This window comes from Cavia porcellus, unplaced genomic scaffold, assembly GCF_034190915.1.
Source record: "Cavia porcellus strain 051 isolate PalLab524CR breed Dunkin Hartley unplaced genomic scaffold, mCavPor4.1 scaffold_2, whole genome shotgun sequence".
Taxonomy (NCBI): domain Eukaryota; kingdom Metazoa; phylum Chordata; class Mammalia; order Rodentia; family Caviidae; genus Cavia; species Cavia porcellus.
Genome location: NW_026947485.1, coordinates 77211590 through 77228347, shown reverse-complemented (window position 1 = coordinate 77228347; position 16758 = coordinate 77211590). Strand labels below are relative to the sequence as shown.

Genomic DNA, 16758 nt, shown 5'->3' with positions numbered 1-16758 from the left:
CCGGAGGCCAGCTGAGGATTACTGTCCCCTTCCCTACAGGATGAAATGAGGAAGGCCTGGGATTATTGGTATCGCCCTCTTGAGATTTCTCATTATCCCACTTGCAGCAGGCTGTCCAGATTCTCCCACCTACTAGACTAAGCTACAGATTATCCACCAAGGTTAGTGATGGCATCCATGTACCCTTGCTACCATTAGATCAATATTCCCTAAGCCACTACCCCTGCAATCTTATGGGTTGATTGTAATTTTGATCCACGTTGTACCCGCCTCATGATTTTGCTCTAGAAAACTTGTGCGAGGTGGGCTTGCTGGCAACCCATCCCAGAGCCCTCCTGTCCCTCAGGAGCTGTCTGCTCCCCCATTCCTTTTCTCCAATAAATTTTCCTGTTTAAAAAAAAAAATACACACATGTAGTGTGCAATCTGATATGCCAAGCCTCTATGTTTTTAAAAAATTGCTATAGATTTCTGAACAAACTCTCCCTATCTCCAGCCAGACATAACCTCAACATTCTGGAAGGCTAAGGCAGAAGGACTGAACTCAGCAAGAATCTTATCTCAAAATAAAATAGTTAATGAAGGGGCTGTGTGGACGCAGCTCAGTGCAAAGGCTTTGGATTCAATTCCTAGGACCACAGCAACAAACAAACAAGAAGTGCAACAGATGCTGTTTGACACAGTTCAGTAATAGAGCATTTGCCTAGCATGTGTGAGACCCTGGGTTTGATGCCTAACATCACAAAAAATAAAGTATATGTGAACAGAAAAAGAAAAAAAATGAACAGCCAGCCAGCCAATCAGGAGGTCATTTTAGATGACAGCGCAACAGGTTTCCATCTGCATTTTTAATTTTTCCAAGGTAAACATATACCACTACCACCACCCCTGCCCCTCAATACTGAGGCTGAACCCAGGGGTGTTTGCACTAAGCTACGTATCTAGCCCTGGTCCTTTTTAAAATGTGTTGAGATAGGGTGCCGGCATTTCAGGTGTGTGCCACCATGCCTAGCTCAGCTATGTACTTCTTTATAGTAGGAAAAAATATTCTTCTTCAATACAAATTCATCTCAGGAAGCCAAGAAGGGTGGCGCATACCTGGAACTCAAGCACTTAGAGGGGCTGAGATGGGGGATCACGAATGTGAGCCCACCTTAGCATCTGAGTGAGACCCTGTCTCAAAATAAGACACCGTAAAAATACCTGAGCTCAGAATGATGGCCCTGGATTCATTGTCCAATACCAAAAAGAAAAAGTGCTTCTCCTCTGCCAAATACTTGTGAATGAATAAATCCCTGTCTTCCCTCACATGTATACACAAAGTATCTTAAAAGACCTCAGCAGTCGTTGGTAGTGTGTCAGACAAGGTCCCTTCTCTGTCCCCCTGCACGTCCCTGTGGGGTCTCCTTGCCTCATCCAGTTGAGACAGGGCCTCCCGATGACACCCTGGCCTCCAGCCAAGGCAGGCCGAGTTGCCATTCCACAGCTTCCAGTGGCTCCCAGCAGCCAGGGCTCAACCCAGCAGTGATGTCTCAGCTGGTGAAAGACCCCAGACAGCCATGCTAGAGAACCCTCAGGCATGGCAGTCAGGCCACAGAAGAGGACAGGGCAAGTGGCCACTGATGCAGGTCCCACCCAGCCTGTCCTCCCAGGTGGGGCTCACCTCAGGGACACACAAAGTGGCACAGCCTTCTGCTTATGGGCTGGGCTGGGCTGCAGTCAGGGTGCTCATGACTCTGGCTGCTGCTCTGCGCTGCCCGTACTCAGTGAGATGAAGTGGCCGGCAGCTCTGCACAGCTTTAAAGAGACGGGGGCTCACTATGCGACCCGCAGTGATCCTGAGTTTACAAGCTCAAGTGATCTTCATGTCTGCAGAGGCTGTAGGACTACGCCGCCAAAGTCAGCTCAGCTCCCAAATGCCTCCTCCCATTAGACAGTCAGCACCTAACTACATGTTTCCTCCCCAAGTCAGATTTCCAGTGGCTCCTCACCTAAAGGTAAATCCAGGTATCATTTCTTTTTTTTTTTTGTCTTTTTCCTTTTTTTTATCGGTACCAGGGATCGAACTCACAACCTCCTGCTTACAAGGCAGGCGCTTATGCTGCTGAGCTAAATCTCCAGCCCCCCAGGTATCATTTCATAGCCTTTTTTTGGAGACAGGATCTTGCTAGGTAGTTCAGACTGGTTTTGAATTCAATTATATAGGCCAGGCTGACCGCAAACTCATGATGATTCTCCTGCCTCAGCCTCCTGAGTGGTAGGATTTACAGATGTACAATACCACTCCTGGCACCTCTGTTACACTCTAACACAGAACCAGTGAAAGTCCAGCAGTGCACTATGCGTGTGCACACACTCATGCACAGCCCATGTGCCCAGAATCAAGCCTTGAGCCTCTTCTGTCCTGAGCACATGTCCGTCACGGAGCCACATCTTGGCCCATCTATTCCTTTCACTTGACATTAGAGAAAGCACCTCCACCATGCACCGGCCTGCAGTTTTTCTGGGGGCCCACAATGGGTTTGGCGGCATGACAGGATGGCAGCACAGGTTCGGGAAGGGTGACTGCGAGCTAGCCCCACTGGGCAGGAGGTCAGCAGGAGCCATTCTGACAGGGCCCTCACAAACAGTATCTCAGGAGATGTTCTGGACAAAGCTGTATCTCGCTGGCTTCCAAGGGGAGAAGACTGACTAGCTCCTATTCACTGGCCAAACTTTCATCTTAAATTTCAGAAACAAGGAAGAAAGTTTAAAAAGTGAAACCTAGTAAAAGATACACAGAAATACTGCCATGAAACACACCTTCAGAGACTACATGCCTGCAACTTTGAAAGCTGTGCCCTTGCTGGGGGGTGCATTTGTCATGCTAAATAAAATGTAAAACACGTTTTTAAAAACAGTCACAGCCCAGGGTCCAAACTGAGTCCAGGGCCCCAGAGTTCACTACAGACCTGTGGACACCACTCCACCCCGCCCCACCCTACCCAGCAGCCGCCAGCTGCCTAGGGTAACCACCTTCGCTTCACAGCCTGAGGCAGCGGCTCCTGCTGCCGCCACCTGGGAAGGGCCTAAATTTAGAAGATGAAGACTTCAGAGACAGGCACCTTCCTCAAAAGACCAGGAACAAGCATGACTGGGTCTGCAGGCACCAGGAACAGGTGGCCTGGCTCCAATCCCAGTTCACACTCACCATCTCCTCTGGGTTTGTGACTCTGGTCCCCTATCTGTGAAACGAGAGAAAATCTCTGTGGTACTGCGTGGGTTCATGAGCATGTGGCCACCTCAGAACCATGTCTGATATAAGGTACATTTTCTAGCCTACTGCTGTTTATACCCAACAGCCACAGATAAGAAGAATTTCCTTTAAATTTCCCTTTTAACCTCCCCCAAAACAGTCAAACATGGGTCAGGAGCAAGTCCAAAATCTGCTCATAGGTTCTGCTCTTGGGAAATTCACTGCAAAGTCAGGCAACCCACTGTCAAGCGCCCATTCATGGACAAGGTGTCAGGTCAGCCAGACCTAGTGCCCTGTTCTAATCAACCAAACCAGGGAAACCCAGGACTTGGGCAAGACTCCCCAGCTTATCTCAGGCCGCATGGACTTCTCCCTGGAGAACACAGCTCAAGGAGTGGCAAAGTGCTTTGAGGAAAACTGAGAGACCTGAGGACGTCCCCGTCCTCCCAGTCTCCTTTGCCAGCGGAACCAGCATCCAGCAGGCCTGAGGTAGGAGACCTAAGCAGAGTAGCTGTGCAGTAAGGCTCAAACGTTTCTCAGCCGTCACCAGCAGAGCTGGGCTCAGTGCCCCAGCCCCAAGAAACAGGACAGACGCTCAGGCAAAGCCGGATGATGAGGGTGAAGACCCCTCAGTACCAGGCACAGCTCTACCCACAGAGGCCCTCTGTTTCCCATTTATTCTCAAGCAAGCCCCACAGCCCTAGTGCAGGAGCTCTTTCTGAAAGGTCTTGGGTTTGATGCCCAGCACTGTGAAACAAAATAATAAAAGAGCAAATTGGGAGTAGGGCCTAGAAAACTGCCAGAAATTCTGATGCCCACTGAAGTTCAAAACTATTAAGCCTAAAGGTTTGTTGAACAACTAAATGATAGAATGATGAGTTGGGGCTGAGGAGTTAGCTCAGCGGCATAAGCACCTCTCTTGCAAGCACGCAATTTTGAATTCAATCCCTGGTACAAAAAAAAAAAAAAAAGAAGAAGAATGGTGAGTTAAAGTACAAATGCCATACAAATGCACGGACAGAACAACAATGGTGTTTAGCGCCTCAATCACTGCACTGCTAATTAGGGCTTCAGGGCAGGAGATCCAGCTCAACAGCAGAGGGCCTGCCTGGTAAGTGTGAGGCACTGAATTTGATTCCCAGTACCAAAACAATCTTTAGTCTGCGCTGTGACACTCCTCAGCACAAAGGAAAACTCAGCTCAGCAGACCTAACAAGGCTACTGGGAGTGGTGTTTCTTCCAAAGGCCTTTCCTCACAGGCCAATATAGCTGCAGTGCAGCATTCCTCGCCGACCGTTTTCCTTATCAACCAACCCAGAGCTCCCTGCTTTCACAACTCTGGCAAATAAGAGGCAATGAAAGGAACATGGTGTAAAACAGCAAAGAGCACAGTTCTGCTGAGATGTCACCGGCTCATTCTAACTCCCAACCTACCTCCCATTCATTTCTGGGGGAGCCCAGGCCCTAAATAAAGCAGAAAACCCAGGCTCCTGGGAGGGCTGGAAGAGACCCCAAGCGTCACCTGCTAAGAAGCCACCGCTGGGCACAGGCGTGAGGTGTGCTTTGCTTTCACTTTTGCTTTTCCATCCCTCTAAAACTTGGTGACTATGAATAACCTACAACTTGTAAGCAGCACAATCTTCCCGCTCTGAGCAGACACTTGTCTCTGTCTGCTGCCTCCCTCTCTAGACCACCATTACTGCACAGAGAACCACCCGCTCTTCCTCCAACCTTCTCAAGGTCCCTGGAGTGAAACCCACTTCCCAGACAAGCTCCCGAACACCTGGGTCTTCTGACTGCCACCACCTCACCTGCCACCTAGCCCAGTGTTGTGACCCAAGTCAGCTCCTCACCTAAGCACAGCAGGGCTTCACCTTTTGTTTTAACAAGGCTGGGAGGGAGAAGCGAAAGCCTGTGGGGATCTGCACTTTAAGGCAGTTAAGTGCAGTCCACTGCAGGCACTTGGTGTTCTCTGCTCTGCTTTTTAGCTGCACCTCTTCTAAAAGAGCCTCGACAATTCTGTGCCCACCTGTGGCTCCGCTTATAAACACAGGAGCCTGGTGGGGCACTGTCCCCCTGGCACGGCACTGCCTGGAAATCCTCAGCCCTCCGCCCCTGGAAGGGAAAGGCAGGGCTGCAGGAGAGGCCTGCTGGGCGGACCCACCCGCTGGCTGTCCCAGACAACTGCACTTCACAGGCAGAGGCTTCTCTGCCAGGAGCCCCATGTCCTTGCCAGGCCAAACAATAGTCCTAGCCACTGACACAGGGAAACAGGGAGAAAGGCAAAGGGCAGCAGGGATGATGGGCTAAGGGCACCATTTAACAAAGGAACCTCAAGTCATCTCCACATGGAAACAGGGATGGGGCTCACAATCGTTCCAGGGCTACAGTCTGCTGTCTCCTGTCAAGAGTGGCGAATCACAGTGTGGGTTCACTGGGGCCCTCAGCCCAAAGGCATGCTAAGACCCTCCTCTCTATCTAGCAGCCCGGAGCATTGTCTGAGTCCTGCGAGGCACCCTGAGGAACTCCCCGAAGGCCACAAGAAGGCCAGGACTGTCAGGAGGCTGTGGAAACGCAGGGGGCCCCAGAGGCTGTCTTTACCAGGCACTTAGCTAATGGCAGCAGGCCATGTGTATCAGGGAGGCTCCAGATGCCTCAGCTTGAGCTGAGGAAAGAGAAGGGACTGAGACACCCTCTCCACAGAAGAAATCCAGAGCAGAGACCTTGGGGAATGCTGTGCTTTGAGCAGGGCCCTCAGGACGAGGCAGCTCTGGGAGGCTCTCATAGGGGCTCTGGAAGCCTTGCTGGTTTCTACAACAGAGCAGCACTACTGGCTGGGAAAGCTAAGCCCAGAGCTCACAGCAGTGTGGGGAAGGAGACAGAAGCCAGGGCTCTGTGCTGGCAAGAGGGAACCCCAGGATGGGGAGATAGCTCAGTAGCTCAGTGGCAGTGTCTGCCTAGCCTGTGCAAGGCCTCTGGTACTGCAAAAGAAAAGAAGAGAGGAGAAGAGAAGAGAAGAGGGGAGGGGAGGGGAGGGGAGGGGAAGAAAAAAAGGAGGAGGAGCAAGAGGAAGAAATAAAGAAGAAAGAGGAACCCGCAGGAGCACTGGCAGCAGGCTGGCAGCCACGGCCCCCAGCCTCAGGCCCCGTCTTAAGCTCACAGTGTTCTAGTGCACCACAGCCCTGCTCCTCTACAAGGAAGTCCCTTTGGGAATCTGGAAGCAGACAGCTCACCAGTGCTATCCCAACAGAAGCATGAAAGGCTGCCCTTGGTTCCCCAAGGTGCAGAGGCAGGACCCCAGAGCCCCGGCAGGCACTTACACCAGAGTTCGTAGTAGTAGTTGCAGCACTGAGACTGTCCACAGCAGTGTCCTGTGTCACAGATGTAGCTCTGATTGTTGGTACCCACACAGGCTTCCTTATCCTAAAAAACAAAAGTCAGGGAGCACTTTAATATACTAAGCTAGAACTATTACCAATTTTGCTGGATATTGTGGCAAACACCTGTAATCCCAAAACATAGGCGGTTGAGACAAGAGGACTGCTGTGAGTTCAAGGCCAGCCTGAGCTATAAAGTGAATTCAAGACCAGCCTGAACTACATAGCAGGAACCTGTCTCAATCAACCAATCACCAATTTTTTTCACACACACAACCCCCTCCTGGTCACTTGCCTGTCCATCCACAAAGCTTATTTCATTTAGGAAAAAAGTTAAAAAGAACCATACAACATACTCCAGAAGGCTGAGACAGGAGGACCCCAAGCTCAGGCCCAGCATGGTTAACCTGCCAACTTACAACTTAGCAACACCTTCTCTCAACATATAAAAAAGTGCTGGGGGCACAGCTCAGGGCGAAGGATTATTAAGTGGGGAGGGAGGTCCACCAGGCAAAGCCAGCCAATACAGAGCGAGGTCCCTCAGCTGGGACAGGAAAAGGCTGCTTCCTTCTCTTTACGTCCCAGCAGAAACATATGGTGTTCGGGCATTATTCAGCTGCTAGGAAGGGATGATTCTCCTGGAATCAGCGCTGTTTTAAATAAAACCAGCTCTTCTACAAAACTTCCTGGAACAATCAATGCAGTAGGGCCTCAAGGATTAGCATCCAGTCAGTCACTTCCTCCTTCAAAACACACACTCCCTGCTCTGATCCCCAAGGTCATTTATAGTGAGATTCAAAAGAGGGATTAAGCCTGCCCCCCAAATTCTTTACTCTTCAGAAACAGGTGAGCTGGCCAGTGACCTGGTCCAATTTCACCTTGGGGGTCACTTCTGCTTATCTGATACCTTCAAGGATTCACCCTCAGGGACAGCAACATAAAGGGCACTGCTGAGTAACCACCCAGCTGCTTGCCAGATCCTATTCATAGCGCTGCTGGATGGGGATTGAGATGGACACCTTTTAAAAATACATTTCACATTCAAGGTGCAAAACACACTCCCAGCCAAACCCAGCCTCAGCCCAGTTGTACTGTGGGTGTGTCATGTCATGCATGGCTGAAGGCTGAAGTCTTGTGTATCTGGCTTCCCAAACTTCTCTGCTCCTGGATCCAGTCTTTGTGCCAAGCACTGTCTTGGATAAAAGGGATACAAACTGAGGAAGCGACTCTCTTTCTTCAGGAAGCTCAGAATAAAGAAGGAAACCCAGCTCAGCAAAGAAACTCAAACCGCAGGACTGTATTTTCAACTATTCAGACTGACCCTGCCTATGGCGCACATCCGGGTGGACGGCTGCCAGTGGGAACTTGGGTCACATGGCTGGGTCCTCCTCTCCAGGCCTGGCCCCGTTAGAAACAAGGACTCCAGTGACAGTGACATCCAAAAGGATAGAGATCAGGCAGCAACAGCATAGGCCCCTGAAGCCACAGGGAAAGACAGGGGAAAGGGGAGGGCCCAGCGGGTGTCCAGCTTAGCCCGAGATCCTCGGGCATGCCCTGTGGGGTCTGTCTTTAAAAGTGTGTTCAGGGGAGGCCTCCTGAAGGCCTGGGACAAAACAGCTGGCTTGTTGCCTTTCTGGCCTCAAAGCAAGATATTCCTTTCACAAAGATACTAAGAGGCTCAATCCCCGTTTACCATACCCTACAAATGCCACTGCTCTGGCCCTATGCTGTCCTCATGGTTTCTCAAAAGGCAGAGCTGGTGATATTCCACCATAGGACAGAATCCAGCACCCCTGGGGGGGGTGGGGAGCTAACCCATGAGGCGGGCTCTGAGCCCAGAGCAGCCAGCAGTCAAGTGAGGCACGGGAGGTGTGTAAGCCAATGCAGAGATCTGAACCAGTGTTGCCCGCACGAGTGCTGGGGCCAGCTTTTCTCTTTCCCCAGAAGAGCACAGTTTAACCCTGCTTCTCCGGCTCCCTGAACTCCTCCACCTCCCCCAAATGCAGTCGCCAGGCTGCCTAGTTGTAGGAATGGACCTGTTCTGCTACATGGGGAAGAAAAGAAGGCAGGCAGTTAGGGGGCATAAGGACTCAGAGCAGGGGCCACATGAGGAAGTGAAAAGGCGAATGTAGGGTACAACACAGGGGTTTGAGGTGACCCACTGGCATGAGAACCCAGTAGCTGCAGCTGGGCCCAGCTCTGCCACTACAGAGGAGCAGGACTTCAGGCAGGCCACGTGATGGCCCCACACAGTCCAACTTCTTCTTTGAGCTTAAGGCCTGTGTGCATGCAGGTGCACTAGGCTCTGAATGTCGCCAAGGCCGACTGTCTGCCCCAACACTTCCACCCCACCCACTCCCTCACCAGCTCAGGCACAGCACCTGGGGCAGCAGGACCTGGGGCCAGCAGAGCTCTGAAACGTAGAGGGGCAGGAGTCTGGGACTGGTGCCTGCCCTTTGTCCGCCCTTTGTTTATGAGGAGCCCAAACATGGGGCGCTCAGAGGACTTGCAGACTTTCAGGCAGCTCAGAATCCAAGGCTCAAGTGGTTAAGGGTCAGCTGTATCAGGTGCCAGGTCCAGCTGTCACACCAGGCTTATCAGCTGTGTGGCCCTAAGTAAGACAGCATCTCTGAACTTCAGTGAGCTGCCCTGCTAGTCACCAAAGGGCACCCAGGCCATGCCAGACCTTCACCTAGCCTTGTTTTGGGACAGCAAGGCTCACTGTGGCAGCGAGGAAGAGAGAAGGGAACTAGAGACGATGCAGCAGGTTAAGGTGAAATGTTCCTGGTGCTCTCTGTGATACCTGTGATTCTCCCCAAAGCCTCTTCAAGCCTGCTACATGTGACGCCCTGAAGAGCGGGCACGAGGTGTGCCTTGCACCCTGCCTTTCACCAGTGAGTGAGCTGAAGAAGAACCTGTGCTTCACTGTGGGCAAGACTGGGTCCCCTCACCCCTCTGCCCTCCCCAGGAGGGTGGTGTGCCAGGAGAGGCTGTGCCAAGTGGCCTCCACCAGCCCAGCACCCAACACTGGGTGCTGTCCGACGCCTTTGGCTAGTCTTCCCCGGAACACGACAGTAACTGGGCAGGCCCAGGATTTAAGGCCCAGGAGGTCAAGGAACATGCCCCACACCTGGCTGCTTAAATAAAAAATCCCCATCACACAGAGTCCACATTCATGGCTGACAGAAAGCTCAGGCCTGGCCTGGGCACTCCGGACCTGGGAATAGTGTACCTGGCTTTCTGTGCAGCATTCAGAGGGGCAGGGTGCTCAGGGCCGCTCCTCCCTGGCTCAGGAGCTGCCATTGTGCTGATCTTCTGAGGAGCAGACAGGTCCCTCACCAAGAGGGACACGAGGCCTGCATCCTCCCTTCTACACTTCCTGAGCACCCTGCTGTATGCCAGCACTGAGTGGGACAGAGAAGCCAACAGGTGAACAGCTGACAGGACTCCCACACAGCCTGTGGTCCGCAGAAAGACAGTTGACACGAGACTAGGCTGACTAACCAAGGGGTCCCAATCTGGCTTCTGGGAGGGAGGTGAGCCTGAACCGAGGGCGACAGGATAGTCAGAAGGCAAACAAGTGGCAAAGAGGGATGGAGCGAACAATCTGGAGAGAAAATGGTAGAGCAAAGCTCTGGCTGGAAGAAGACTGGGAATTAGGTAAGGAGAACTGACCGCAGCAGCTGAGGAAGTCAGATCTGCATGCTAAAGACGTCTTCTTCTGGAGAAGCGTTCATTTGCACAAACAAGGCTTAACCTTTAACCTTTTGTTGTATTTTTTAGACAGGGTCTCATTATGCAGTTCAGGCTGGCCTTGAATTCGTTAGGCAGTGCAGGCTGGCCTCCAACTCATGATGCTCTTTCTGCCTCAGCCTCCTGAGTGCTAGGATTATAGGTGTGTCCCATCATATCCAGCTAAACTGTTTTTAAAGACGCTAAAAACACAGAATTTGTGGAAAAGGAATTTTTTATTTAAAACCAAGTGCTGTAAAAAAGAAAGGAAGGAAGAAAGGAAGGAAGGAAGGAAGGAAGCTAGTTCTCTAATGCCCTGCCCTTCATCCCATTACCAGATCCTCCTGTCATGGGTCTGGGCATTCAGCCTAGCCCAAGTGGCTACCTCGAGACAGGTCACTGAAAAGACATGTGGGCACCAAACTAAATCCATCAGCACAGCCACAGGTGCTGGTTCCTGCTGTCATCTCAGCACCTAAGGAAGATGAAGCAAGAGCAACTCAGTGAGAACCTATCTCTGAGAAAAGGACGGAGCTCAGTGGGAAGGCTCCAATAAACCTTGCATGCACACACGCGTGTGTACATACACACACACACACACACACACACACACACACACACCAGCACACAGAAGAAACAAACAAGGTCACCATCAAGCTAGAAAGCACATTTTCACGATAGAAAAGGCTGAATGATGTGCCTTTTACACATATGTAAGACATTACACCCTCTCTTTGGCGGCAGCATCAACTGTGAGACAAAGAACATTTTCTTAACAGTTTCCACGTTCTGTAGCTGCTATTCTTAGCTGTGCCACTGTAAAGGTCAATTCAATCAGCATAAGAACTTTGTAAGTGCCAGCATAAAGAAACGCTGGGCAGTAACGGTTCCCCAGGCAAGGTTTTAACTTGTCAGTTTACGGGGCTGGAAGACTGTTGGCAACTGGCTTATTACATCACCCTCACATCCTCAGGGAAACACTAGAGTCTAAAAGTTTTAAGCCTAAAAACAAGAACACCGAGGCCTTCGCAGGATGCTAAAGTGCAGGATGCTGGCTCTCAGTGAGTAAGCAAGGGCCGGGACTGCAGGTTCTCCTGCCAGGAGGGGCCGCAGACTCCAGCTCCCCAGTGACACAGGTGGCACCCCTCTTGCCACTCTGCACAACAGGCACAGGATGCTGAGGCCACGGTGTTGAGTGAGGGATGGGGGCTTCGACTGCTGACACGTCAGCCGAGTGGGAAACTTTAAAAGTTCTTCTATTGTGAATGGCTAGAAACACTGGCCGCATAACAGTACCCGTAGATCACACAGCTGAAGCTACAAGAAGGCAAGAAAGACCCCTAGGGACCAAAAACGATCTTGACACTAGAAACCAGACTCCTAGGTGAGCCAGGCCGTTTCCTGCCTGGAGAGTCAGGCACTGTGTGGGTCCTGAGCCATCAAACAGGAGCCAGGGCTGAGATTCTCCCCAAAAGGGAGTAAGCAGGCCAGGGGTAAGGGGTGCCCACTGCCACGTGGTGACAGCCACACAGCTCTGAATGGAGATGGAAAAGTATCCTCTCTGACCATCTGTGATCACAGCCTCCTCACACTAACTTGAAATTTGAATTGTACTATCTGATCTGAGAATGCCCAAGCTGAAATTTTTTTGTTTTTGAGGCACGGTCTCACTATGTAGTCCCAACTGGTCTTGAACACACTATGTATCCCTGGCTGGCTTAAACTCATGGCAATTCTCTTGCCTCAGCCTCCTTAGTACTGGGGTTACAGATGGGAGCTCAAGACCAGCCTGAACTACACAGCAAGTTCAAGCCAACCTGAACTACACAGCAAGATCCTGTATCAACCTGCACCCCTGAAAAGATACGGAAAAAAAGAAATTCAAGAAAAGAATGGAGGAGAAACAATATTCAGTATTTCAAGAGACAACGGGAATTTTCCCAGAACTGATACAAGACATGAAATTTTCAGACAGTAATAAATTTACTTCTAGGTACATTATATGAAAATGTAAAACAAAAATAAAAACATCTTCTTGTTTGTTTTGAGGCAGGGTTCCACTAGGCTGGCCTTGAACTCACTATGTAGCCCCAGCCTAGTACTGGGATCACAGGCTGAGTGAGATCCTGTCTCAAACTAAAACGATAAACATGCCCAGAGACATGTTCAAATTTGAGAAATGCTGCCCTAAATGTACAACAAATACAAAGAGTTCATGCCCTCCAAAAATGAAACACTAAAATTCTTTTCCCAGAATCCAACAGTACCTACTCAGATTCGAGGCCTATCAAATTACTCACACAATTTCTACCCTTCCCATAAGAAATACACACAACATATTGCAAACAAGCATTTTGAAAAGTGGTGACTCCTAGCCATGCCAGTCCTGCTGCTGCCAAAGCTGCACCGCACCTGAGTCCTCATTAAACAGCCCTGGGAGCCACACAGAGCAGCCAGCAGAGAAATTAAAATCCATTTCCTGTGCTGCTAGCAGGAACTCAAATAACAAACTCAGAAAAAGCCGGCTGACCTGGGAGGAAAATCCCAAGGCAAAGATCCGAAGCTGGAACATACCCGGCAGCTCTCTAAGCACTATTTGTGAGGCCCCCATGAGTGCAGGACAGTGGGGCTGGGCTCTCGGTCACTGTGGACACAGGAGGAGAGGCAGCCTTGCCTTGAGGAACCTCAGCCATCCTGCATCACTGGACTCTTTTGCTGCAGAAGAGACCTTGAGAGATACGGCCCCTTCACCCTGCATTGTACAGAAGAAAACTAAGGGGAAGGGCAGGCAGTCATGAGGCAGGTCTATGTCTAAATGGGATCTTTATTTTTTAACTTCCAAAAGAAAAAAACCCTGCAACTTGCCAGGCATGATAGCACACGTCTGTAGGCTCAACCCTTGGTACACTGAGGCAGGAAGACTGCTGCAAATTCAAAGCCAGGCTGAACTACACAGTGAGACCCTGTCTTTAAAAAAAAAAAAAAAAAAAAGACAATTAAATGCATTCATTTCTTAAGAAATTTTAATTTTTTATAACTTTTTTTTTTTTTTTTTTGTGGTACCTGGAATTGAACTCATGATCTCACGTTTGCCTGTCAGGCACTTATGCTGCTGAGCTAAATCCCTGGCATTATTTATTTATTTTTGGGTACCAAGGGTCGAACTCATGACCACGCACTTACAAGGCAGGCACTTATGCTGCTGAGCTAAATCCCCAGACCCGAAAATTTTTTAATTTTTAATTAAAAAAAATTTTTGGAGACAGTCTCACTTTGTAGTGCAGGTGGACCTTGAACTCACTATGGAGCCTAGGCTGGCCTTGATCTAATGGTGATTGTCCCACCTCAGTCTCCCCATACTAGGATTGTAGCCATGTGCCACCATGCCCAGCTGTCAATATTTTTTTAGCCTGGGTCTTACTACATTGCCTAAGTTGATCATAAACTCTTAGGTTCAAGTAATCCTTCTGCCTCAGCCTCCCAAGTATTAGTATTACAATGTTATAGGTATGTGTATCATGCCCAGTTGTCAACATCTGAAAATGATAATTCATATAAAAAAAAAAAAATCCAACCAAGCCGGGTACATAGCTCAGTGGCACAGTGCCTACTTGGGAAGCCTGAGGTCCCGAGTTGGATTTTGGGTACAAAAAAAAAATCCTACCAGGGCACAGTGTTACACATCTGTAATCCTAGCATTTGGGAGGCTGAGGCTGGTGACTAACCACAAGTTCAAGGCCAGCCTGGGCCATACAGCAAGACCCCATCTTTAAAATATACAGATTCAGGGGCTAGGGATTTAGCTCAGCGGCATAAGCGCCTGCCTTGCAAGCACGTGGTCATGAGTTCGATCCCTGGTACCAGTAAAAAATAAAGAAATAAAAATGTAGGCTCCCAGTTCCTCTTGAAAAATCAAGAGATCAAGTCCCACACTCTGAGACAGCCACATAGAGCCGGGGCAGAGACATGTATGAGCCGAGCTCCACTGTGCCCCACCGCAGCGCACCATGACCCCGCACTTGGCCCAGGCATGTCACCATGGGTCCCTCTGGGCACGTGACCACCCTGTCCTGCCACCCCTGTTTCACAAGGTGAGCACCTCCACCTCGGTGCACACATGGGGGGGCCAGTCCTGCCCCAGGAGTCTGCTCCAAACTCCAACTCCCCACAAGCAAACCCACTCCAACAACCTAGCACACAATTCATCTTCAGAAAGCACCAGTGCTTTTCTTGTTTATTCTCCTTTGTATAATAGCAAAGGGGAAAATGGGTTCAAAAGCCTAAGTGTTCTAGACCTAACACCCAAAGCTGTCAGAAAAGGAAAGTGGGTGTTGGGCAACATGGCACATGCCTATAATCCCAGCACTCAAGAAGCTGAGGCAGGAGGACTGCTGTGAGTTTAAGCCAGCATGATCAACACAGCAAGATCCTGTCTCCAAAAAAACAAAAACCATCTGGAACTACTAAAGTCCTGCCCTGCTGGGGAATGGGTGCCCAGATTATTAAGAGTAATAGGAATTTAGTTTTAGAAGGGGTTAGTATTATCTCCTGCCCCCCTAAAAAAGACTACCTGTTCCAGATAAATAGTGCCTGCTCATTCGAGGGGTAATCAAGATGTCAAGGCCCTAAAATCTCTGGGCAGGTGACACACATGACTTAAGAGCGTAGCAGGAAAAAGCAGAAGGCACGCCGCTTTCCCTATGTTACAGGCTGTAGAGCTTACACCCACGCTCAGCAAATGCAAGGCGCCCCCCTCGGCACAACTGGCCAGAATCAGACCACTTTCATTGCAGGGGACTTTGCTGTACACTGTGTGTTCCCTAGCATTTCCAGCTTCTGCTCACTAGACAGCAGAAGCAACAGTCTGCCCCACTACCAGTTACAACAACCAAAATGCCTAGCGACCACCCCTAGCTCAGGGGCACTGTCCTGGCCTGACTGTGCCCCCCATCTTGTATAGAACTGTGCTTCAGCCAGCCTTGCTCACCGACTGTCTCACGGGCTCCACACTCTAACACAAGCATACTCTCTTCAACAACCTAGCACAGTCACACCTGCAGAAAGTATCACCCTGGGAACTAAGCTGTCACAGAACCCCAAGAGCAGGTCCTGCCTAGTACCTGCCAGGTCTCTTGGCTGCTTGGTACAGCAGCCGCAGACAGACCTCCTTCTCCTGCAAGGGCCCTAGCCGTGGGCATGTGACTTTCATGTGACTGGTGAGAGTCCACTCCTCATTCTCCAGTCAGGACAGGCTATAGCCACACAGCACAGCCTAAGCCCAACCCGTGTGTCCTGATTCACACAGACCGCAGAGTAACTGACTGTGCCTTCCACTGTGCCTGGCAGGCGGCTTCAGAGCCACACCAGAGGGGCGGAAGGCCAGGTCCGTAGACTGCTGGTGATGATGAAAGGCATACAAGAAGGATGGTGCTTACATGGAGATCCAGTCCATGAGCCACAGTTCTGAGGGACTCCTGAAGTGTTGCGCTAACTGAGAGAACCAAGTAGTACTAAGTGCTGTGGCCGGCTGGACGCAGGGCCCAAGGGGAACCAATGTCTCACGTGCAGCACAATACCCATACACCCCGCGCACTTCGGGAGAGGGCAGCACGCATTCTTCAGCTGTCCCCACGCAGTCTCCCTCTCTGAACTGTGTGTGTCTTCTGGACACCAGCCTTCCTTTCTTTTAGTTCAGAAAACAACCTGACAGTTTTACCTCTCAAGATTTAATCTCGGGGCTGGGGATTTAGCTGAGTGGCATAAGCGCATTCAAGCAAGCAGTCGTGAGTTCGATCCCCGGTACCGATAAAAAAGGAAAAAGGAAGAAAAAAAAAAAAAAGATTTAATCTCTACTTCCTACAGCAGAAACACAAGCCTCTGGCAAGGCCTGGCATTCAAATTCAGCCGAACTGTCCCCAAGTAGTGGCTCTGGAGGAGCAGAAAGCACCAAGCAGGACCAACAGCCAGGGCCGGTTTCCTCAACGTTGCTACTTATCAGCATGGAAAGCAGCAAGGGACAGGAGGCAAGTGGAGATGGTAGTGGAGCTGGTGGCCTTGGGTGGCGGGCCCTGCCCCGAGAGGGTTCCTCACTCCACCCCCAGCACCGCACAGGGCAAAACAGACACGAAAGTCAGGTGAGCAGCTAGGAAGAGGAATTCCATAGGAATTTGTTTTAAGAGTCCCAAATATTTCTGTTTTCATAGACTAAAATTTACCTCGTCAACGAAACGGAAGGGAAGCAGCGGATCACACTCGGGCCTCACTGGAGAAGTGGCTGTTTTCTTTGGCTCTGTCCTAGACAAAAGTTTCTGAATCAGCAGAAACCAGTCTCTTTCCCACTAGGTTCCCACCCTATCCACTGCCTTCTCAGCAGAGATGTATGAAAACCAAGCCACACGACTAAAAACGCCAGTGG

At 50.4% G+C, this 16758-nt stretch overlaps 1 protein-coding gene across 4 annotated transcripts in view; it reads right to left on the bottom strand.

Moving 5' to 3' along the window:
* Positions 1-16758, bottom strand: part of Wbp1l (WW domain binding protein 1 like) — a 77966-nt gene that overhangs the window by 6470 nt on the left and 54738 nt on the right. For all 4 annotated transcript variants that reach the window (XM_063244622.1, XM_005005985.3, XM_003475231.4 and 1 more), the window contains one exon: positions 6555-6657. In XM_063244622.1, coding sequence (XP_063100692.1) covers positions 6555-6657 — 103 coding nt within the window. The remainder of the gene's footprint in view (positions 1-6554; positions 6658-16758) is intronic.